The 24,853-nt window shown below is 48.0% G+C and overlaps 1 protein-coding gene across 3 annotated transcripts; it reads right to left on the reverse strand.

Moving 5' to 3' along the window:
* Positions 1-475: 475 nt before the first annotated feature.
* Positions 476-23,563, reverse strand: MYOZ3 (myozenin 3). 3 transcript variants are annotated; one of them, XM_030926711.1, is made up of 7 exons: positions 23,027-23,265; positions 21,470-21,531; positions 13,181-13,335; positions 12,196-12,249; positions 11,938-12,091; positions 11,384-11,546; positions 476-590 (listed from the first exon to the last, which is right to left on the reverse strand). In XM_030926711.1, the coding sequence occupies exons 2-7, from the start codon at positions 21,528-21,530 to the stop codon at positions 524-526; spliced, it is 654 nt and encodes a 217-aa protein (XP_030782571.1). In that variant the 5' UTR covers position 21,531; positions 23,027-23,265; the 3' UTR covers positions 476-523. The 3 variants fall into 3 exon arrangements, with proteins under 3 accessions (XP_030782571.1, XP_010371963.1, XP_010371961.1); XM_010373661.2 differs by lacking the exons at positions 476-590; positions 23,027-23,265 and adding exons at positions 4,206-6,892; positions 23,366-23,563; XM_010373659.2 differs by lacking the exon at positions 476-590 and adding an exon at positions 4,206-6,892 and having other exon boundaries at positions 23,027-23,261.
* Positions 23,564-24,853: the final 1,290 nt, after the last annotated feature.

The following is a 24,853-nucleotide window of genomic DNA, read 5'->3' on the forward strand; positions in this document are numbered from 1 at the left end:
CCTGCCTTAGCTTCCCAAAGTGGTGGGATTACAGGTGTGAGCCGCCATGCCCAGCCTAGTATGTTTTTCAAAACTAAAAAATTGGCCAGGCGTGGTGGCTCATGCCTATAATCCCAGCACTTTGGGAAGCCAAGGTAGATGGATTGCTTGAGCTCAGGAGTCCAAGACCAGCCTGAGTAACATGGTGAAACCCCAGCTCTACAAAAAATACAAAAATTAGCCAGGTGTGGTGGCATACACCTGTAGTTCTAGCAACTCAGAAGGCTGAAGTGGGAGAATCACTTGAGCCTAGGAGCTGGAGGTTGCAGTGAGCTGAGATTGAGCCCCTGCACTCCAGCGTGGGTGACAGAGTAGTGAGACACTGTCTCAAAACAAAAAATTAAAAAAAAAAACGAACAAAAAAAACTTAAGAAATTAACATAGGTACCATGCTATTAACTCAATTAAGTCTTTATTTGGATTTCACCTTTTTTTTCTGTCCTTTTTTCTGTTTCAGAATTCAGTCTAGGCTTCCACATGACACTTAGTTGTAATGTCTCCCAGTCTTCTCTAATCTGTGACAGTTGATTGGTCTTGCCTTGTTTTTCATGCTGTGGTAGGTTTTAAAAGTACCAGTCAAGTGTTTTCATAGAATGTTGCTCAACTGGGTTTTTCTGATGTTATCACATGATTAGACTGGGGTTAAGGATTTGAGGAACAATATCACAAGAGGAAGTGCCCTTCTCATCACTTCATATCAGAAATCTGAGTATCCCTGATGATGTTAACCTTGATTACTTCGTTAAGGGAGTGTCTTCCAGGTTTCTCCTTTGGGAAGTCATAATTTTTCTCTTCCTATGCTCTGTTCTTTGGAAGCAAGTTGATAAGTTCAGTCTATAATCAATAGGATGGGAATTAACCTCCACCTCTTAAAGGGGAAAGTATCTACATACATTATGTGAAAGTCTTCGACAAAGAAAAAGGAAGTTTTATCCCTTCTTTCTCACTTGTTTGATTTTTATTTATTAAATTATTAATTTATATCCCTACAGTTTCATTGATATTTATTCTTTGAGCTATAATCTCCTATTCTGTGGGTTCTCTTTTCACTCTCTTGATAGTATTCTTTGTTACACAAAAGTTTTGCATTTTGTATATTTGGTTTTTTAAAGTGTATGTAGTTAGAATGAGTATTCTCTAATCTGGTGGTACAGGATGCTACTTTTTCATTTTATTGTTCATATCTTCTATATCCTTACTAATTATTTGTCTGATAACCCATCGATAATTGAAAGAAATGTGTTAAATCTTCCACTGTGACTATGGGTTTATTCTTACGTGAAGATCTGCTTTATCACAATAATGCTTTTTGCCATCAAGTCTACTTTGTCTGATGTTAATGTGGCTAAAACACATTTCTTTCTTTTCTTTTTTTTTTTTTTTAAGACGGAGTCTTGCTCTGTCACCCAGGCTGGTGTGCAGTGGCACGATCTCGGCTCACTGCAACTTCCACCTCCTAAGCGATTCTCCTGCCTCAGCCTCCCATGTAGCTGGGACTGCAGGCGCCCCCCACCACGCCCGGCTAATATTTTTGTATTTTTAGTAGAGATGGGGTTTCACCGTGTTAGCCAGGATGGTCTCGATCTCCTGACCTCGTGATCCGCCCGCCTTGGGCTCCCAAAGTGCTGGGATTATAGGCGTGAGCCACCACGCCTGTCTAAAACACATTTCTTTTGGATAGTATTTCTTTTTCTCTTTTTCTTTCTTTTTTTGAGACAGGGTCTCTTTTGCTCAGTCTGGAGTGCAATGGCATGATAATAGCTCACTGCAACCTCAAACTCCTGACCTCAAGTGATCCTCCCGCCTCTGGGATTACAGGCATGAGCCACCGTGTCAGACAATTTCTTTTTTCTTTTTTTTTTTTTTTGAGACGGAGTCTTGCTCTGCCGCCCAGGCTGGAGTGCAGTGGCCGGATCTCAGCTCACTGCAAGCTCCGCCTCCCGGGTTCACGCCATTCTCCTGTCTCAGCCTCCCGAGTAGCTGGGACTACAGGCGCCCGCCTCGTCGCCCGGCTAGTTTTTTGTATTTTCTATTAGAGACAGGGTTTCACCGTATTAGCCAGGATGGTCTCGATCTCCTGACCTCGTGATCCGCCCGTCTCGGCCTCCCAAAGTGCTGGGATTACAGGCTTGAGCCACCGCGCCCGGCCCAATTTCTTTATTTTATTTCTGTGCCACATATTTTAGGGGCGCTGCTTATGAACAGCACAGAACTGAAATTATCTTCGTCCAATCCACAAGTCTTTTTTTTTTTTTTTTTAAGACGGAGTCTTGCTCTGTCACCCAGGCTGGAGTGAAGTGGCTGGATCTCAGCTCACTGCAAGCTCCGCCTCCCGGATTCATGCTGTTCTCCTGCCTCAGCCTCCCGAGTAGCTGGGACTACAGGTGCCCACCACCACGCCCGGCTAATTTTTTGTATTTTTAGTAGAGACGGGGGTTTCACCATGTTAGCCAGGATGGCCTCGATCTCCTGACCTCATGATCCGCCCACCTCGGCCTCCCAAAGTGCTGGGATTACAGGCATGAACCACCACACCCGGCCCAATCCACAAGTCTTTAAACTGGTGAGTCCTGTCTAAATGCAAATATTAGTTACTGTGATAACTGATATGTTTGAAAGTAATTATACCACTTTATTTTATGTGCTTGTGTTTCTTTTTCATCCTTCCTGTCATCTAGTGGATTGATCGTGTTTTAGGACTTAGTCACGTGCTTACCATTTCTCTGCTCACTAGTGCTGCTTAGATTCTATAATTTCTTTCTGGGTCCTTCCTGAAGTATGTTCTTTGTCATTTTTTCAGGGATCAGTAGAAAACTCTCTTAATATTTATTTGTCTGAAAATCAATGTATTGTGCTCTCACTCCTTGAAGACATTTTTCCATTATTGCCGGAAAGTGTCGACATTAGTAGTGTTGGGCATTGTCATTTTATTCTCCATATCTTTTAACTTCTCTCTCATATTTTCCATCTCTTTAACTCTCTGAGATGCATTATGGGCACTTTTAGCTCACTAACCCTCTCTTCAGGTATGTCTCATGTCCTATTGACCTGTTCATTCCGATTTTAAAAGGAGGGATTATTTTGATAAAATATGTACATGTGCAGAAAAGTGTGAAACACACAGGTGTACAACTAACTTAAATATTGTAAAGTGAACATCGACGTAACAATCACCCAGGTCTAGAAACAGAATTTTTCCAGCTACCCTAGAAGCATTTGATGGGGCCCTTCACATTCACAACCCCCTCCCCACTCTGAAAGTTACCACTATTCTGACTTTTATATTAAATCTTTTCTTCCATCAGGAAACATTTGCCTTCCTTTGCTTACCGTTATGTTTCTGAGATGCATTCACATCGTTGCATGAAACTATAGTTCATTGTTGCTATGTCTAATGCCACGTTTCTCTGCGTTTTGGCTATTCTTAGTCCTTTTCATTTCCATATCACTGTATGATTTAATTTATGGAAAGAACAAAAACAGGCAAAAATATAGAATTTTATATGAAGGATTTCTTTCGTTTTCTTTTTTTCTTTTGAGATGGAGTCCTGCTCTGTCACTCAGGCTGAGTGCAGTGGTACAATCTCAGCTTACTGCAACCTCCGCCTCCTGGGTTCAAGCGATTCTCATGCCTTAGCCTCCCAAGTAGCTGGGATTACAGGCACATAATCCATGCCTGGCTAATTTTTGTATTTTTAGTAGAGATGGGGTTTCACCATGTTGGCCAGGATGGTCTCGAACTCCTGACCTCAAGTGATCTGCCCACCTCGGCCCCTCAGACTGCTGGGATTACAGGTGTGAGCCACTACGCCCAGCCTATATGAAGGATTTCTTATGATTTATTTCATGTAATCTCAAATTACATGAAAGGTGAGTGATTTGCTTTTTCAGGATCCAAATTTTACTTCTTAAATAAAGCAGCATGATACAGAACAATCCATATAGTATGATTCCATTAAAACAAAGACATGCCTATGTGGGTGTGCATCTATATACACATGCACATATTTATCCATTCAAATAATTCCACAATTCTAGAAGGAGCAAACTGTCATCAGTGGTTACCTCTGGTGTGTAGGAATGGCAGAGACAGGAAGGTAGGAAGGGGTACATATGTGCATGGGAGGGCTATGTGGGCAGACACTTTCACATTTTACTCCTTGCTTCTTCTTATTATTATTTTATTTTTACAATGAGCATTCTTTTTTTTTTTTTTTTTTTTTTTTTTTTACAACACCAGAAAAAGTCACACTCTCAGAAGAAGAAAGGATTTGTTTTGGGTGCAGTGGTCTCCCCACCAGGCTCCTTTTCGTACCCGGTGGCTACAGTTACCTTCCAGAGCACAGCAGAACCAACCCAAGGCAATTGGAGTCCTTTTGTCTACTTTTCAGACTCTTGAATGGCTGCTCCTCAGCACATGGAAACCTGGCTTTCAATGGCAGCCCCCAAATTCAAGAGAAAACACCAATTGCAAGCAATTCTAAAAGTCAGGCCATTGGGCCCTTGGGACCCAGAAAGGGAGTGAAACTCCAGAGCAAAAGGAAAATACAATCATTATCCCATGCACCCTGGGAATGGGCTGGACTCCTGACCTTCCACATTGCTCCCAGAGAGAAAGGCAGGGAGAGCTCTACAGCAATGAGAGGCTTTCCTTCAGGCTTCATCTTTACTGACCCCCAGTGACATGTTAGCAGCCAGCTTCTCATGCTGCATCTAGTGCACAAACAACTTTTCCAGCCTAGAACAGCAGTTGCATGAAACCTACCATTGACTGAGCTCTTATAAATGTGTCCTGCACTGTGTTCACAACAAACCCATAAAGGAGGTTTTATACTTGTCCTCATCTTACAGATGGAGAAATAGAGGCTCAGAGATGTGAAATGATTTGCTCAAGTTCACCCGGCTAGCAGTGGCAGAGTTAGAACCCAGTCCAGCCAGTCTGACTCCAAAGCCTGCACTCAACTTCCAAACTCCAAGGCAGGGCACCACAATCAGATGATTTCAGAGCGAGTGGGCATTGACCACCCAGTGCAGAGAAAACAGACATCCACTGGAATCAGATTTCCATTTGGTCTCTGTCCCTGGACAAGTCACTTCCTCCTTTTGAGCCTAAATATCCACATCTGTAAAATGGGGACAACAATATCTTGCTCTCAGTGTTGTTGTGAGAATTAGAAATAAGATATGTAGAGAACCTACCACCAGCCCAAGCACTGAGGCACTCAATATAAAGCTGCCATCATCATCATCACCACCACCACTTTAAGCAGCCTGCTCAAAATGGACAGTGGAAAGAAGGAATCTTAATAAGCATCCCACTTTGCACCTGTCCTGTAAGGTGCCCAGCAGGCGGCCCCTTCTCTCCATTCCCATGGCCTCATCCCTTGCAGGCTTCCTGGCTTCCGGCATTATCCTTCTCCAATATACGCCCCACACAGCACCCAGCAAGACCCATCCCTAAAACCTTCCCCTTTTCCTTAGTGAGGTCCACCCCACACTGGCCCTCACCGGCTCCTCTAGCACAGTCCTCTCCCTTCTGCAGAACACCCTGCACCCGTGCTCAGTTCCACATTTTTGCACATGCTGGTCCACTTTCCAGGAATACCCTCCCCCTCACACCCCCTTCTCTTCATGGACTCTCACACCTCCTCCAAGGTCCCACTCAGATCCTCCAGGAAGCTTCTGGAATCCCATCCCACACCTAGGGTGAGGGACTCCTTCCTCTGCCCCACAACACTTTGTTCCTCAATTGTCAATAAGCATGCTTTAGGGAAAATTATGATGATTTCATGCTCTATAAATCTGTCTTCCCTACTGTCTTTTCCTCCTCGAGGCCCGGGCCTGGCACAGTGTCTAGCACACAGTCAGTGCTTAGGAAGTGTTTAGAGCATGAATAGATGAAGACCAACTGCCTCTCAGTAAAAGGAACATTTTCTAATTATTTGAGTTATTCACAGGAAGATGGGGTGCCAGTGAGCAGCACCCTGTCACTGGGGGAGTGTACACTGCAGGAACAGGGAAGAGCAGAGGTGTGGATGTGGACTCCTAATGACACAAACCATGGAAAATTTATGCTGGAATCACCTGGAGTACTGATTGCTATTTATTTTATTTTATTATTTTGTTTTTTAGAAGGAGTCTCACTCTGTTGTCCAGGCTGGGGTGTAGTGGCGCAATCTCAGCTCACTGCAACCTCTGCCTCCCAGTTCAAGTGATTCTCCTGTTTCAGCCTCCTAAGTAGCTGGGATTACAGGCATGCACCACCATGTCTGGCTAATTTTTGTATTTTTAGTAAAGACGGGGTTCCACTATTTTGGCTAGGCTGGTCTCAAGCTCCTGACCTCAGGTGATCCTCCCACCTTGGCCTCCCAAAGTGCTGGGATTACAGGCATGAGCCACCACACCCGGCCCTGGTTGCTATTAGTAATACAGATTCCTCGACTTAGGAGACTCTGATGCTGCAAGTCTGGGATAGTCCAGTCATCTGTATTCAGAACAACATCCCCAGGTAATTTTGAAGCACACCCATGTTTTGGGACTACTGAACTTTGTGACCTCTGAGGCCATTTGCAATCAGGTTTTGTGTGTGAAGGCCCTTCTTAAACTGTGAAGTGCTGTCCGCAAGTCTTGGTTCCGGATGTTACCAGGCCCCCAAGACTGGGGAACTGAAGATGCAGGCTTGGGCTACAGCTCCTCGGACTCTGGGAGGTTACGGACCCAGCCCTGGGCCACTCTGTTGAAGCTGGGTCTGAGGCGGAGGAGTTCCAAGCCACTGAGGGGCTCCGGGATGAAGGGGGTGCCTGGCCTGGGAAAAGTGCCCCCCACGAGGGGTCCTCCAAATGGCACCGGGGTCCTGGAGAAAGAGAGCAGCAGGAGAGGTGGGCTGTGTGGAACAGGGACAGCAGTATACTGACATGTGGGTCACCATGTATGGGCCCCTCCCTGCTGCTCTCTGAGCCTCAGTTTTCCCTTCTATACAGCAAGATTCTGTACATCTTTTTTTTTTTTTTTTTTGAGATGGAGTCTTGCTCTGTCACCCAGGTTGGAGTGCAGTAGTGTGATCTCGGCTCACTGCAACCTCTGCCTCCCAGGTTCAAGCAATTCTCCTGCCTCAGCCTCCTGAGTAGCTGGGATTACGGGTGTGTGCCACCACACCTGGCTAATTTTTATATTTTTAGTAGAGATGGGGTTTCACCATGTTGGCCAAGCTAGTCTCGAACTCCTGACCTCATGATCCACCCACCTTGGCCTCCCAAAGTGCTGGGATTGCAGGCATAAGCAATTATGCCTGCAGAATCGCGCCCAGTGATTCTGTACCTCTTAAGAGGTTTTTTCAACTTTGCCCATTTCCAAGTCTGTGCCTACGTGGGTGGCTCGTTGCTTAGCAATAGAAATGAAGCTGATAGAGTCAGAATTGATTTGTCCTAGGCAAGACTCTAGACTCCCCTTCAGTAAGCTCCCCTTAGGACAAAAGGCCCAAAACTAGAGAGAGAAGAGAGCATTAGAAAGAGCACTGAAAATCAGGGGGAAAATGCAGATTACAACAGACATGACATTTCTCCTCCAGGACACTGGCACAATGAAATCATTTGATAATGGGGCAAAGTTGGTGAGGTGGCGGGGAAAAGTTTCACAGCGTGCTGCTGGTTAGAGGGTAAGCCAGTGCTGCCACCGCAGAAGGCAATGTGGCAGGATCTTTGTAACCTGAAATGTGTGAGCTATGTCACCCCGCATCTCCACCTCCGAGCATATGGCTTAGGGAAGCACAGGCGCGTAGGCACTGGGATGTAGACCTCAGCAGCACATTAGTGACAAATCAGAAACCACCCATATGCCCACTGGTAGAGAAATGGGCAAGACAGAGCATGTTCACACGATAGAAAACTATACAGCAGGCTGGGCACAATGGCTTACGCCTGTAATCCCAACAATTTGGGACGTCGAGGCGGGCCGATCACCTGAGGTCAGGAGTTCGAGACCGGGCCTGGCCCACATGGTGAAACCCCATCTCTAGTAAAAACACAAAAATTAGCTGGGCATGGTGGTGGGTGACTGTAATCCCAGCTACTTGGGAGGCTGAGGCAGGAGAATAGCTTGAACCTGAGAGGCAGAGGTTACAGTGAGCTGACATTGTGCCATTGCCTGGGCCACAAAAGTGAAACTCTGCCCCACCCCGCCAAAAAAAAAAAAAAAAAAAGAAAAAGAAAACTAGACAGCAGCTTAAAAGGAACTAGAGCTCTACGTATTAGTATGGTAGATTTCGAAAGCATAATGTTGAGTAAGAAAAGCAAGTTAATAGAATTAAACGCAAAGTATTAAAACACACACACACACACACACACACACACACACACACACACACAAACATCATTCCCCCTACAGGCATGCCGTTGCCCACACAAAATGTTCTGAGCCCATACAGGCCAGCCTGACAACCATGTTACCTTTGGGAAGGCAACTGGGATTGAAGGATGGTGAGCAAAGGGGCTCTACATTTATTTGCCTAACATTTTTTAAAAGAGAACCTATGTATGTGATTTTAATAGTACTGTTTTGTTTTGTTTTGTTTTGAGACAGGGTCTTGCTCTGTCACTCAGGCTAGAGTGTAGTAGAACGATCTCGGCACACTGCAACCTCCGCCTCCCAGGTTCAAGCGATTCTCCCACCTCAGCCTCCTGAGTAGCTGGGATTTTAAGTGTGTGCCAACAAGCCCAGCTAATTTTTGTATTTTTAGTAGAAACAAGGTTTCACCATGTTGGCCAGGCTGGTCTTGAACTTCTGACCTCAAGTGATCTGCCTGCCTTGGCCTCCCAAAGTGGGATTACAGGCATGAGCCACCACACCTGGCCTTAATACTGTTTGTTAATTTTAAGAAAAATAAAAATCATTGCTTGCGTTGTTTTTCCAGCAGCCTGGGACCAGTGGGAAGAGGATAGTGCTTGCCTCTGGGGTGGAAAGACAAACCTCGGGCCAGGGCCTGGGTCCCAGCCAGGAAAGCATTTCTGCCTGGACCACCCCAGTTTTGGTGGCAACAGCCAGGCCTCACAGGAACAGGCTGGGTGGTGTCCAAGCCATGCAAGGCCCACAGTCAGGCCCTTGACCGGGAGCCCAGGGCCCTGGAAGCTGAGCACATCTTGGCCACCCAAACTGCTGTTTCTCTTCTCTATGCCTCAGTTGCTCTTTCTCCCTCAGAAGAGGTCTGGGTGCAGGGCTCCCTAAGACCCTCTTCCTGCTAGTGGGAATGTGCCTTGCTGTCATACTTGAGGCATGAGATCAGTGGGAGATGCAACCTGAGTGGCCCAGCCTGGAAGCTGCCTGCCAGGACTGAATGTCTGCTGCAGGTTTCAAATGGCTGGGCAGGCAGGGTCTGAGGGCCCAGGAGGAGACAGGGCAGTCCTGCCTGGCGGGGAACTCCAGAATGTCTGTTAATGGCTTGTGACTCACACAGCGCCTGCTAGGCCCAATTCTTCCCATCAGGACCCTCTCTGCCTATTCAGATATTTGAGGGCAGTCACATCCCTCCAGAGCTGTCTCTTCTCAAGGCGGATCACCCCCAGTTCCTTCAGCCTTTCCTCCTAAGTTCTGATTTTCCAGGCCTAGCTAGGCTCCGGCACCCACCCGTCTGTCTTAGACAGACACAGTCTCCACGTGTGGTCTGAGCAAATGCCAGAATAGCAGGACCGTGGCGTCCTCTCTGTGGACTCCCCTTTTCCTCACTAAATGCAATCCAAACCAGAGGAGCATATTCAGAAATAGCACCAGACCGAGGAAGCCAATGCAGTTAACATGCACCCCTCAGCCCAAGGCCTTCCTCCAGTGCCAAACTTCTGTCTTGATTCCTACGGTTTGTTTTCAGGCCTCCAGTGCAGGATGGTAAATGTATCCCTTTTAAGCTCTCCCCTGTCCAAACCTCATCTCAGCTGTAAATAATAATCATAATAGGCCAGGGGCAGTGGCTCATGCCTGTAATCCCAGCACTTTGGGAGGCCGAGGCGGGTGAATCACGAGTTCAGGAGTTCGAGACCAGCCTGGCCAACATAGTGAAACCCCTGTCTCTACTAAAAATACAAAAAATTGGTGGGGCGCAGTGGCTCACACCTGTAATCCCAGCACTTTGGGAGGCTGAGGCAGGAGGATCACGAGGTCAGGAGATTGAGACCATCCTGGCTAACACGGTGAAACCCTGTCTCTATTAAAAATACAAAAAAATTAGCCAGGTGTGGTGGCGGGCCCCTGTAGTCCCAGCTACTCAGGAGGCTGAGGCAGGAGAATGGCGTGAACCTGGGAGGTGGAGCTTACAGTGAGCCGAGATCTGGCCACTGCACTCCAGCCTGGGCGACAGAGGGAGACTCCATCTCAAAAAAAAAAAAAAAAAAAAAAAAGCCGAGGCTGAGGCAGGAGAATCCCTTGAACCCAGGAAGAGGAGGTTGCAGTGAGCCGAGATTGTGCCATTGCACTCCAGCCCAGCCAACAGTGCAAGACTCCGTCTCAAATAATAATGATAATAATAATAATAATAATAGTTATTGTTTGTTGAAAGTTTCTTACTTGCCAGAAACTTTACCTATGGCTTCTCATGTCATCCCCACAGCAACCTTATGAAGTAGGTACTATAAACCCCTCATTTTACAGGTGGGGCAATGGAGGCTCAGAGAGGTTAAGTCACTGGCCCAAGGTCATACGGGCAGGCCTGGGGTCTGCATTTAAGTCCACGTGGAGGCCCCATGCTCTAAAGCAATACAGGCCACTGCTGTGTGGCCCTCACTCTGGCGTCCAATGTTTCACTGCCACTCTCCACTTCGCAGCATCCTCAGAGCTACCTTGTTGGCCTCTTCTAGGCCATTGGTGAAAGGAAAAGCTGAGCTGGCCTCAAACTGCTGAAATCTGGGGACTCCTCAGAGAAGATCACAAACCTAGATGTTCATCAAAGAGGTAGCACACAGCAGCCATGGGGAGCAAGGCACTGGTCTCTGGAGTCGGACAAACCCAGACCAGAACCCCAGCCCTGCCGGTGCTTCCCTGTTTTGTGACTTTGGCCGGGTTGTTCATATTCCTGAGCCGCAGCCTCTTCATCTGCAGAACAGGAAAACTCATAGCACCCGCCCACCATGCCCTGGAGAGGATCCAAGATGTGCGGCACCTTCACTCTTCATTTCTCCCACGTTTACTGAGCACCTACTAGGTGCGGAGGCACTGTTCCAGCCAGAGCTCAGTCAAAGAGTAGAAAGCGCTGGGGACAGAGCCTGGCCTGCAGAAAGTGCTCAGGAAACGCAGGCTCCCGCTGTGGCTGTGACTGGCTTCCCACCCCTCCCGGTCTGTCCCCGGGCTGCCCGCCCCGCCTTACTTGTTGAAATTTCGGTAGTCGTTGGGGCTGGGGGTGTGACTTCGACCATCGCTCTGGTAGTCCCGGTAGCTGACGAACTCCTGCCAGGGGCAGCGGTAGCCCTTGGGGATGGCGGTGTGGTTGAACTTCTCCGGCGGGACGCCCTTCAGCGGCTCCGCATAGCCTAGGAGCGGACGGGAAGGGGGCGCCTCGGTTCTTCCACCCTCAGCCCCCACCCCGACTTCGCCCCATCCCCATTCCGCGGACGCGGTTGGAGGAGGGAAGATCCGAGTAAGGGGAGAGGAGTGGGGGAATAGGACGCCACAGTTGCTCCAGCACAGGAGACCCCTTCCCGTCCCAGGAAACTCGGAGGACTGCAGTGAGGAAGCCACGAGTTCGAGGCGCGGGTTGCAGTCTTGGCCTTGGCTGACTTGCTGTGTGACATGGGGCGCAGCGGCGTGTGTGTTGGGGAAGGGGGCGGACTAGCTTTCTGGGTGCTCTTCCTGCCCCAGGGGAAGCACACCCATGCTTCAGGCCCCCAAGCCCTGGTCCTGGGACCCGAGGAGGCCACTCACCTGGCGCCAGGGCGCTGGGACTGGGGACGCACCCAGCTGGGGCGGCTGCAGAGTGGGCGCCCTCGGGACCCCCGAGTGAGGCCCCGGGTGAGGCCCGGAAGATGTGGAGCTCCGAGCGGTAGTTCTGCCCCTCGGGGCCATTGGCATTGGCAACCTGGGCACAGGGGCGGGCTCTCAGAGGCCACCGACGACCTCCCGCCCCCAGCCGCCTTCCCCTTCCCCCAGCTTCCCTTCCAGGGAGCTCCCCTCCACGCTCACCGTCCCCGACTCCGCTGTTCCAGTCACCTTCCTCTTGGCGCTTCCGGCCAGCATCTGGGAGCGAGGGGGTAGAATAAACCGCAGAGAGGCTCAGCGGGGCAGGGGACCAGGGTTTTCCCTCCACCAAAAAAAAAAAAAAAAAGCGGGGGAAAGGCGAGAATCCTAACGCCCATCATCGGGGAACAGGGATGAGTTACTAGTTTACAGCGCTAAACCCAGAAATACTCGATATATGTTAATTGCTATTGTAATGCTGAGTCTGGGCAAGATACTTAATTTCCCTGAGCCTCAATGTCCTTCTCTGTAGAATATTCTCTTCCTCAGAAGAATCTATGAGCATTAAATGAGATACCTGCAAAGTGCTTAGCTAGCACTGACTTAGGCACATAGCAAGGGCGGGTGTTTTGCCATCTTTATTTTTCTGCCACATCACTCCCTCTCAGTTGCCTCCTGTCTGGCCCAGAAATTAAGTGGAGGGTGGATGGAATAGCCCTGGCTTCCTTAGAAGTATCTGGAACTGCCTGCTGCCTTTCTGAAGCCAAGGGAAGAACCATTCTTGCCTTTCTTCTCCACCAGCAGGTTATTCCATGGCCTTTCCTTCCTCCAGTGGGAAGAAGAAAAAAAGGCATTCTACATTTTCCATCTTAGATCAGGCCCAAGTCTAAACTAGATCCTGCCTGCTGCAAGTTTAGCCTGGAATGCATGCCTGTCTTCGCTTTTTTTTTTTCTTTTTTTTTGTAGGAGCCAGAGTCCCTTCACTCAACGGCTTATCCTCAACCCCCCAATCTACTTTGTTCACTTTGTTCTGTAGCCAGGGTGAAATGCCTAAAAAAAATAACACTTTTCAAGGATCACACAGAAAGGCAGGAGCTTAATCTGATGGGAACATCACAGTCTTCAGCCTGGCTTACCGTTTGGTTTTAGGCTAACCACTGGCTCTCTGTCGTCCTCAGTTTCCCCATGAACACAATGGTGGCTTACTCACCGCCCGCTGGCTGGCTGCTAACTCAAAAGTGAACTTCTGCACACGGCGCTGCCTTTTCTGGAAGAGGAGGGACCCTCTGTTGTTGCGTAGTGACAGCTCCTCCATCATCAGGTCCTGGGGCACGCTCAGCTTCTTGCCCAGGTCCAGCGTAGGGACTGCCAGGAAAGGCCAGAGTGTATCCCCCATACACTCCAGACCCCACCTCTCAAGGCACCTCCTCAGCATGGCAGGCTGTGTGTAAGAATGCCCGTTTCTCCCCAAGCTTGCTGACACCAGGTGTCATGATTCTTTGGAATCTTTGCCCACCTGATGGGCAAAAAATGACACCTTAGAGTTTAATTTGCATGTGTTTGTTGCTCAGTGAAGTTTAGCACTGTTTCAGAAGTTCTTTGGCCACTTGTATTTATTGCATGAATTCCCCACGCAGGTCTTTGCCCATAATGGTGGAGGTAGTGAGCAATGGTCAGATTCTAGCTATGTTTTAAAGGTAAGCCATGGGTATGGTCAATAATCGAGAGAGGGGTTGAGGATGACCGCAGGGCTTCTGGCCTGAGCCACTAGAAGGATAGAGCAGCAGCTCACTGAGATGGGGAAGGCAAAGGGAGGAGAAAGTTCTGGGAAAGATCAGGAGTTCAGTTTTAGACATGTGTTCTTTTAACTTTAAAATAACCTTTTATTATTATAAAAAAGCATATATGGGCCGGGCGCCGTGGCTCATGCCTGTAATCCCAGCACTTTGGGAAGCCGAGGCAGGCGCATCACCTGAGGTCAAGGATTCGAGACCAGCCTGCCCAACATGGCAAAATCCCACCTCTACTAAACGTAGAAAAGTTAGCTGGGCATGGGTGGCACGTGCCTGTAATCCCAGCCACTCCAGAGGCTGAGGCAGGAGAGTCACTTGAACCCAGGAGATGGAGGTTGCAGTGAGCTGAGATTGCACTGCTGCTCTCCAGCCTGGGTAACAGAGTGATTCTCCATCAACAACAACAACAACAACAACAAAAGACTATATGGGCCCTGAGGAAAGTTCGAAAATACAGATATCAGACAAAAAAGAGAAAAATACCATTATCTATCGCCAGAGACTGCCACTATTAACACCTTGGTGTATGTCCTGTCATATCTTTTTCTTTTTTTTTTTTTTTTTTTTTTTGAGACGGAGTCTCGCTCTGTCGCCCAGGCTGGAGTGCAGTGGCCGGATCTCAGCTCACTGCAAGCTCCGCCTCCCGGGTTTACGCCATTCTCCTGCCTCAGCCTTCCGAGTAGCTGGGACTACAGGCACCCGCCACCTCGCCCGGCTAGCTTTTTGTATTTTTTAGTAGAGACGGGGTTTCACCGTGTTAGCCAGGATGGTCTCGAACTCCTGACCTCGTGATCCGCCCGTCTCAGCCTCCCAAAGTGCTGGGATTACAGGCTTGAGCCACCGCGCCCGGCTATATCTTTTTCAATGACTATATTCGTACAAGGTTTTAACCAAAACAAAATCATAGCATACATGTTTTGTAACCTTTTTTTGTTTTGTTTTTTGAGATGGAGTCTCGCTCTGTTGCCCAGGCTAGAGTGCAATGGCACAATCTCAACTCACTGCAACATCTGCCTCCCGGGTTCAAGCAGTTCTCCTGCCTTAGCCTCCTGAAGTAGCTGGATTACAGGCACGCACCACCACTCCTGGCTAACTTTTGTATTTTTAGTAGAGATGGGGTTTCACCATGTTGACCAGGCTGGTCTCAAACTCCTGACCTCGTGATCCGCCCGCCTTGGCCTCCCTAAGTGCTGGGATTACAGGCGTGAGCCACCGCGCCCAGCCTGTAACTTGTTTTTATCACTTAAAGATCTCCAGCTTTCCAAGTGAACAAATTTTTGTTTTACCTAATATCTAGTCCATATCCAAACTCTGCTAATTATCTCCAAAACTGGGCATATTAAATTTGAGGAGACTTGTAGGCATCTAAGAGGTGGTGCTGAGGAGGGAGATAGATGTGTGAATCTGGAGAAAACTGACCTGAAGGTGAAATTTTGAGCATCATGAGCTTTTACTGGTATTTACTGGTATTTGTTGTTGTTTTTCAATGAAGAACATTACATTTATTTCTTTCCTCATAGTTGGAACTACTCTTTATAGCTATTTAGAGGATTTTCAGGGTGATGACTGTTCTTAGCAGTTTGTGCTTTTCCCACTAGCCAAATGCAAACTTTCACATTTGGCCAACAAAGGAAGCCTTTTGCAGGACAGAGGGGAGAGAATGGTGAGGACCTTGGCAGGTGAGAGCCCTGTGTGGGCAGCATGGCCTGCCTGGTCCATCTCTAAAATCGGATACACATATGTTCATATTCCAGCTCCATAAATGGTACTTTAAGCTGGGAGGCTGGATGAGATCACAAAGAAATGAGAATAGGTAAAGAGGACCAGAGACGGAGCCTGGGGCCTCCAACATTTACAGTGAGGCGGTGAGGATGAACTAAGCCAGGAGCCTGGGCAGGAGCAGCCCACAACATAGGACGAAACTAAAGAGGATGGCATCCTGGAAATAAATGAAGAAAGCATTTCAGATATGATAGAGAGACTAACAAAGCCAAATGCTGCTGATGTGTCAAGGAAGATGAGAGCTGAAAATCGACTATTATATTTAGTAACACAAGGTCATTGGTAATTTTCACCAAAGCAGTTTCTATGGAGTGTTTGGGTGTGAAAGCCTAACTGGAGAGGGTTCAAGAGAAAATGGACAGAGGAACAAGTTTAACCACACCATGAGGAAACGGTAAGGCAAATCCAGGACGCAGGACATTCTACAGGACAACGGGCCTGGTTTTTCAAACAAGTGAGTGGCATGGAAAAAAGGGGCAGAGGGCTTGCTTCAGATTACAGATTTAGAAGCCATAGCAACCAAATAAAAACTGTGGCCCTTGTTTGGATGCTGATGAAAACAAACCAGAAAACTGAAGAAGGTTGAATACAGACCGCTTATTAAATGGTATTAAATCATTAGTGCTAATTTTGTTCAGTGTGCTAATATCTTTGTGACATGTAAGGAAACATCCTTTTACTATTTTGATGTATTCTGAAGTATTTGCGGGGTGAAATAACATGCTTTTTGGTATTAGCTTTGAAATTTAGGAATGAAGGAGGGACCATGTACTCCCTACTTGTATGTGTGTTTGGAAATTGACTAATAAAATGTCAAAAAGAGAGAAAGAGAGGATTGGTAAGAAAAATATAGGCAACTGCTTGGAAGAGTTGGGCTTTAAAGGATCTTGGCTACAGACAGCTGTGGGATCAAGAGGGGTTTGTTTGTTTGTTGTTTGTTTGTAAAGAGGGAGAATAAAAGCATGTGTGTTAACTGATGGGAACATTTGAACAATGCAGTAGAGAGAGGGGAGAATTGCTGCAGGAATGTCCTTGAGCAGGAGTGACAGGAGAGCTGCATTTCCAGAGCCCAGCCAGAGGAGTTGGCACCAGGCAGGTGTGAGGAAAGTTCATCCACCATATCAGAAAGGAAAACCACAAACACGGGCGTAGATGCAAGCAAGTAGACAGATGTGGCAGAGGATGCTTGCAGATGTTCTCTTCTGGTTACTCTATTTTTCTCAGTGGAATAAGAAACAAGGTCTTTAGCTGATAATGAAGTTGTGCAAGGAGGTATTGAAGGTTTGAGGAGAGGTGGTGCCAAAGTCATTAAGAGAGTAGCATGAGAGAGTGAATGAACTAGGGAGATGGACATGGCTACCGGGCAGCACTGGGGTCACTTGGGTGCTGTGATTCATGCCAGTCAATGGAATCCTGAATAGCTGTCTAAAAAGGACACTGATTTCTTTTTTTCATTCTTTCAACAAAGACATAAAGGGCACTTTCTATGTGCTAAGAACAAGCCGGGCGCGGTGGCTCACGCCTGTAACCCCAGCACTTTGGGAGGCCGAGATGGGCGGATCACTAGGTCAGGAGATCGAGACCATCCTGGCTAACACGGTGAAACCCCGTCTCTACAAAAAAATATACAAAAAACTAGCCGGGCGAGGTGGCGGGCGCCTGTAGTCCCAGCTACTCAGGAGGCTGAGGCGGGAGAATGGTGTGAACCTGGGAGGCGGAGCTTGCAGTGAGCTGAGATCCGGCCACTGCACTCCAGCCTGGGCGACAGAGCCAGACTCCATCTCAAAAAAAAAAAAAGAACAGAAAGAAACCCACTTATAGGCTGGGCGCAGTCACTCACACCTGTAATCCCAGCACTTTGGGAGGCGGAGGCGGGTGGATCACTTGAGGTCAGGAGTTCGAGACCAACCTGGCCAACATGGCAAAACCCCGTCTCTACGAAAAATACAAAAATTAGCTGGGCATGGTGGCTGTGTGCCTGTAATTCAGCTACTTGGGAGGCTGAGGCACAAGAATCGCTTGAAGCTGGAGGTGAAGGTTGCAATGAGCTGAGATCATGTCACTGTGCTCCAGTCTGGGCGACAGAGCAATACTCTGTCTCAATAAAAAAAGAAATCCAGTATAAATTAAATTAATTCCCCTCCAATTGCAGGGAAAGTAAGATTCAGAAGAATAGGTATTTTAAGATCCCATTTGTATTATATATTATATAAATATTATATGTGTGTGTGTGTGTGTGTGTGTATATATATATATATATATATATATATTTTTTTTTTTTTTTTTTTTTTGAGACAGAGTCTTGCTCTGTTGCCCAGGCTGGAGTGCAGTGGTGCAATCTCGGCTCGCTGCAACCTCTGCCTCCTGGGTTCTGGTGATTCTCCTGCCTCAAACTCCCAAGTAACTGGGACTACGGGTATGAGCCACCATGCCTGGCTAATTTTTGTATTTTTAGTAGAGATGGGGTTTCACCATGTTGGCTAGGCTGGTGCCCAACTCCTGACCTCAAGTGATCTGCCTGCCTCGGCCTCCCAAAGTGTTGGGATTACAGGTGTGAGACACCACGCCGGGCCCCCATTTATATATTAAAAAATAAGTATGTGTTTTTGCATGCATTGAAAAATCTGCAAGGAGACATGCCAAGGAGACATGTCACCATAGCAAACATCTACAAGGAGACGTCACCATAGCAGTGACCATGGGACATATAAAGGAGGAGGGTTAGAAATTGTTTACACTGTTTTGTTGTTACTGTTTTTAATGAGAAAGTGTACTGCCTACTTAAAAATACGAAAGAATAGTTATACCTAAATACATAATAAAGCACCCTCAGCATCATATTCTCAAATACTGTACAGATGAGCTGAGTTCAATATTGTTCTTTTTTTTTTTTTTTTTTTTTTTTTAAGATGGAGTTTCGTTCTTGTTGCCCAGGCTGGAGTGCAATGGCGCCATCTCGGCTCACTGCAACCTCCGCCCCCCAGGTTCAAGGGATTCTCCTGCCTCAGCCTCCCGAGTAGCTGGGATTACAGGCATGTGCCACCACACCTGGCTAATTTTGTATTTTTAATAGAGATAGGGTTTCTCCACGTTGGTCAGGCTGGTCTCAAGCTCCCAGTCTCAGGTGATCTGCTTGCCTCCATCTCCCAAAGTGCTGGGATTACAGGCGTGAGCCACCTCCCCCAGCCGAACTCAATTAAAAAAAAAAAAAGAGCAGCTGCAGTGGCTCACAACTATAATCCTAGCACTTGCGGAGGCCAAGGTGGGTGGATTGCTTGGGCCCAGGAGTTCGAGACCAGCCTGGGCAATATAGCAAGATCTTGTCTCTAATAAAAAATAAAAAAAGATAAAACCTATTTGAGTAATTCTATTTCTAGGAATTTATTCTCAGGGAAAAAGTTGAATAAATATGTCCAAAGATATATGTATAAGAATGTTTATTGCAGTGGGGTTTAAAATTGTGAAAACCGGGACTCAGTCTTCTGGTGGATGCTGCCCAGATGCCCCTTATTAGCAGCTAATAGTTCAAACTGCCACCTTCTACAAAGAACTGCCAGTGGAATGGATGCTGCCACAGCGCCCTTGCCTCAGGTGGGATGAATTTTATGGAGGAGTTCATGCTCGAGAGCTCCCCACAGGCTCACACTGAACCTGGACAGCCGCTGAGCCCACATGCTCGCTCAGCAATACCCCACCCTAGGCTGCATTCCTCCTTCTCTCCCGAGAGCACTCTCTCAATAAGTCACTTGGACAAGGCTCCTCTGGTTCTGCCCTGAAGGATCTCACCCCAGACAACCCTCATGACCACCATCAGTGGATGTTTAAATACACATGGCGTGTGCAAACAGCGGAATGATGGTAAGCACGGGGAAGGAAGGTATGAGATAAATCATACTAGGATGGAATGCTGCTAAATGAAAAAAAAAAAAAAAAAAGCCGAAGAACATAGCATATAATATTTAGCCCATGTGTATGTATGTTTATATAAAGACATTCATATATGAACAGAAGAAGAATCTACATAAATATGTTAACAGTGGTTATCTCCAGACAGTTCCATTATGATGCACTTTCACTTTCAAAGCCGTTCATGTCTGTTTTGTCTGAATTAAACAAATTTTTTTAAAGTATGCCAAGTCAATGGCAAATGGATATTTTTTTAAAAAGTGATGTATTATCATTGTAACCATATAATAAGGAAATAGCTCTGGAGACAAAGAGACCTGGAGTCAAATTGCAGCTCTACCACCTACCGGATGTGACCACCTGCTCTTCCCAGCCTCAATATTCTCATTCCCAAAATGAGGATAATATCTAACTTACAGAGTTGTGCTGGGGATGAAATGACACAAAGCATAAAGGATACTTTTCTCTTAGCAAAGTATCTGCCACCTAGTAAACATGCAATGATGGTAAACATTTTTATAACTTTTACTTTACAGTGGCTGTCTTTAGGTGGTGAGATTGTAAGATTTATTTTTTCTTCGTACTTTTCTTTTATTTCAAAATTGTCTTTAGTCCGTACCTTAGCAATACTCAACAAGTTCTATATTTCAAATCTTGCATCAATGATGTGTCTCCATATTTGGGGGTCTGTAATTAACTCCCCAAGAGAAAAGAGAATGCATTGCCTGACCCTTCTAGTTAGAGCGTCAATACGCATAGAATGTGCATATTTTAGCTACAAAATCAGGGTGGGAGAAGAAACTGGACATCAACAAGAGGAGGCAAGAACACACAAAATAGGTTAAAAGGATGCCACATATAAAGTCACGAAATATGATTGACTCCTTAGCACGCTGAAGGCAAATGCACAAGTCCTGCCTCAGGTCCCCTGAGTCAGAATCCTCAGGAGTAGATGCTGGGCATCTGTATGCCTAACCAACGTCAAATCATTATGATTCACAATAAAGCTAGAGAGCTCTGACTTAGTTGATTTTTTTTTTTTTTTTTTTTTTTAGAGACAGAGTCTTACTCTGTCACCCAGACTGGAGTGCAGTAGCACAACCATAGCTCACTATAGCCTCCAACTCCTAGGCTCAAACGATCCTCCTGTGTCAGCCTCCTAAGCAGCTGGGACCACAGGCATGTGCCACCATGCCTGGCTAATTTTTTGTGTGTGTGTGAGATAGAGTCTCACCATGTTGCCCAGGCTGGTCTCAAACTCCTGGGCTCAAGCAATCCTTCCACCTCAGCCTCCCAAAGTGCTGGGATTACAGGCATCAGCCTCTGTGTCCAGCCCCTAAATTAATTTTTAAAATACCTGAAAGTAGACCAAATCCTGTAAAGTAGACCAAATACACAGATTCCAAAATTGTATCAAGAGTTCCTGAAGAAGTCTTATAAAACTGGTAAAAATGAATTTAAACTTTTTAAATGAAATGATAAAAATGATTTACTCATTGGATAAATCAGCTTTTAAGTAAAAAGTTTTGTATCCAAACGGGCAGGCTGCTATTCCCACCCTGTTCCATTCTCTCCACTTCCCTGTCTGAGCCATGGGGCCCAGCCATCCTGGGCCATCCAGAGGCCTCGGTGAACCTCAAGGAGCAATAAGCAAGGGCAAGTATGTGCAGAGCTTGCAGCCACAGGTAGAGCTGGAACTGGGACCGGGGTCTTCAGAGCTTAATTTGGGGCTGAGGTGAGGCCTTAGATAAAGCCAGGGCCAGGGTCATTTTAGAGCCAACGCCCAGCCTGGGACACTCAGCCTCAGCTCCTGGGTCTGTGGACAGATGGGCAAGACCCCTCCCGGTGCCTCAGGAAGCGTCCCAGCAAGGCGGCACATTCCACAGGCACTCCCTCAGGGCTGGCCTGGAGGTCACACCTGTCTGCCCAGGCCTGGGGCCAGCAGGCCAGGGTGAGTGCAGCCTGGGAGCAAGGAAAAGATGGAGTCTGAGGAAGGCATGAGGCTAGAATCACCTTACCTGGTTCAGTGAAGTTCCCCATGGCAGCCATCACTGGCCCCTTCTGCTCCTTGGGGATCATCCTGTGGAGGAGAGACCCCCATAAATGGACCAGTCTGCCTCCATTTCTCCCCAGACCTCCTTTCAGTCCCTGGTTCACCCTGTCCCGGTCCTGAACAGCTTTAGACCAGCCCAAAATCACAAGCAAGGGATATCTGAGCTGGAAGGGCTTTCAGGGTCTCCGTGCAGAGGAGACTGAGGCCCAGGGAACGAGAGGGAGGTGCTCAAGTTTGCACAAATCTATTTTCACGTTGCTAGGGAAGCACTGTCTCTTCAGGGGTGGTTTCTAGGGGCTTTCCCAGCTCAGGCATCCTGATCAGAGGGAGAGTAGGTGCCAGGGGCATCCGGGTGGGGCAGGCAAAGGTCTCAGGCACTACTGTCATCTGTTGACCCAGGAGAGTCCTATTCCAAGACTGAAAGAGGTTGGAGGTTTAAGTTAGGGGAGAGGGAGCATGGGCTAGGCTGCGGCTACAATGGGGTCTGTGAGGCTGGTGTGCCCCTCTCATCCCTGGCCCTTGGCCCTGAGGCTTGAGGGCACAGGCTGGTCCAACCAAGCAGAGAGAACCATCCCCCATCTTCCCCATCTCCCCATTACTGGGCTAACTTCTGTGGTGTTCTCTTCTCCCTCACCCCTTCTCTCCCTCCTGTTCCATCCCGCGATTTGTATCTCAGTGGCACTTTCAAGGAATCTTGGAAGATATCTGCAAATAAAATGAGGTCCAGAGCCCTTAACTTGCTCTCTGGAGAAGAGGCAGAGCCCTTGAGCCCCTTGACTGACCACCTAGCCTGGTACCCTTCTCCTTTGCCTCCGGGTTTTTCTATACTCCTTCCTTTGGAAAACAATCTGCCTTCATCTGTATCCCCAACACCCACAAGAGGCCCTCGGTCTGTGGGCACTCATTGTGCAACTGGAGTCTAGTGGGTGTCCCTGACTTTCTCTGTAACTGCAAACAAGTAGCTCTGCAGCTCTGCACCTCAGTTCCCCCTTCTGTAACATTAGGGGGCTAGGCTAAATCACGGAGACACATGGATGGGCTTTAGGGTGTTCACAAACCCCCTAAAACTGTATGTAAACATGAGTGTGTCTACATGCATTTGGGGTGAGGGTCATGGGATGACTGAGAATGCCTCGATCATGACCATTTAGGATTCTACAGTCCACAGATCTGTTTCTTGATAAACACTCCCTTTACAGAAATTCACAGACGCTGGGAAGGGTCTCTCATTTTACAGACAGAGAAGCTGCTTCCCTCTACTGCGTAAAAATCCCAAAGTCCTGAGCAGAGCCATTACCTATTCCCCACCTTTAATCCTAGCCACACCCTTCCCATTTAATGCAGGGTAACCTAGAGCTTAGAGTTCCTCTCCTCCCAAACCAGGATCTAGGCTTTCATGGGGTTCCAAATTCCCTAGATCTACTGCAGGGCCCTTCCTCTCCTGGAGAAGGAGCTCTGGGGATTGGCTCATCTTCTCTGCCCACTCCCCCGAGTTCCCCAAGCTCCCCTAGGATGCTGGTACCTGAGAGGGTGGGACCACAGTGGGCAGGAGGGAATCTTAGACCCCCAAGATTAACACCTCTGTCGGGAAGCTGAGAGTTGCGTGGTGTCCCTGTAGGCAGTCAGCGGTCAGCAGTCAGTAGGCAGCGAGCAGGGTGTCCCCTGCAGCCAGCTCTGGCTTCAGCTGATGAGAATCATTCCTGCCTTGCCATGGGTCACAGCCTTATTTCGGGCTGCAATAGGAGCTGGAGCCAGATGCTAAAAGCACCAGACCCTAGGGAAGACAGGTGCCCTGGCAACAGGCCTTTGCAGACAGAGGGCTTGCACCCACGTGTACACACACACTCACATATGCACGCACCAAAGTCACCTGGAAATATTGAGGGTCAGCTGCTGGTAGCTTCCGCTTGTTAACTGTTAAATCCTTAGTGCCAAGAATGGTGCCTGACAGGAACTCAGTAGATATTTGCCAGATGAATGAATGGATGGATAGATAGATGGATGGATGAATGAACTGCTCCTCAATATCTTTGCTTGACTTATCCTTTTCTTCCTTCCTTTTTTCTCTCCTGCCTTTCTTCTTCTGTCTCCTTCCTGCCTGCCTTCTTTTCTCCCTTCCTCCCTCCCTCCCTCTACCTTCTCACATTCCCTGAGCCTCTCTCTAAGGACTGAAAATAAATAAGGCAGGGCTCTGTCTTCAAGGAGCTCAGCCAGGTCAGATTCAGATGGGTAAACAAGCTTTGGGGAAGGCTCTAGGAGAGCTGAGGGGAGGGAGTTACCAGCTCAGTCTGGGGTAGGGGTTGAGAAGGCTTCCCAGAGGAGGACACACTGGAGTTGAGCCTTGAAGGATGAGTGGGAGTTCACTGGGCAGAGAAGGGGCATAGCAGGCAGTGGACATGTCACTTATAAAGATGGTAGGGGGTTGGCAAGTAGAGCCATTGCTGAGGGCAGTGCTGAGAGATTAGCCCAGACAGTGGGGGCAGGGGCCAGATCCCAGCAGGCTTTCAAAAGGAAACTGTGTTTATAAAGGGTTGCTGACGAGATCAAAGTGGTGAAATGGAGTGATCTGATTGGCATTTTCCAAAGATATCTTTGCTGCCAATGTGGAAAATGGGTTGGAGGAGGCCAGACTGGAGGCACGAGGATCTGTCAATAGGGGTGGCTAGATCAGAGCAGTGACAAGGGGATAGAGAGGAGAGGGAGTTGAGGGGTATTTGAAGGACTCTCGGGTCTTGGTGAGGAATTGGATGTGGGAGGTGAGGAAAGGGAGTCCCACTCACCTGTTTCATGCTTGGGTGACTGGAAGAGGAGGAGCAGGTGGGGTAGGGGTAGACACTGAGGTCAGTTTTGGATGAACTTTGTTTGAGGTGTCAGGGGCCTGGGATGAGATCACCAGTAGGCAGTGGGACACTGTGCTGTGGTGAGGCGCCAGCTGAAGATAAAGATTGGGTCCAAGGCACACACACCACTCCTGGGGAATGGTGGGCCTAGCAAGGATGGGCTGGGCACAGGGTGGGGAGCACCTGTGTCTGTATGCTGGCAGACTATCCTGGGGTGTATTTCTGACACTCTCTCAAATCAGAAGCCTGGGTTCTGCTGTCCACCGCCCTGACCTTAGCTTCCCAGCCCTCGGTGGGCCTGAGCTTCTAGAGAGGAAGAGTGAGATGTGCTCCTAGGGCCAGCTTAGCCTCACCTGGGAGCAGGACCACAATCCCCTTCTCTGGCCAAAGGACGCTCCTGTCAGGAGAGGATGCCTCATGGCCCGAGTCCTTGCCTAACTGGGGCTTCCTGGCTCAGATGGGACCTCTTACAGTGGCTCCTTTCCTGCCCTGGCACCCCCACCTGTCAT

The sequence above is a fragment of the Rhinopithecus roxellana genome, chromosome 3, assembly GCF_007565055.1.
Source record: "Rhinopithecus roxellana isolate Shanxi Qingling chromosome 3, ASM756505v1, whole genome shotgun sequence".
NCBI classification, from domain to species: Eukaryota; Metazoa; Chordata; class Mammalia; order Primates; family Cercopithecidae; genus Rhinopithecus; species Rhinopithecus roxellana.

What these genes read in the sequence shown, in the direction of transcription:
- MYOZ3 (XM_010373661.2), bottom strand. Translation starts at nt 21,530, where the DNA reads ATGATCCCCAAGGAGCAGAAGGGGCCAGTGATGGCTGCCATGGGGAAC. An exon ending in TCCCAGCGCCCTGGCGCCAG is followed by an intron (nt 11,547 to 11,937) that starts GTGAGTGGCCTC and finishes GTCCGCTCCTAG; the next exon opens with GCTATGCGGAGCCGCTGAAG. An exon ending in GACTACCGAAATTTCAACAA is followed by an intron (nt 6,893 to 11,383) that starts GTAAGGCGGGGC and finishes CTCTTTCTCCAG; the next exon opens with GACCCCGGTGCCATTTGGAG.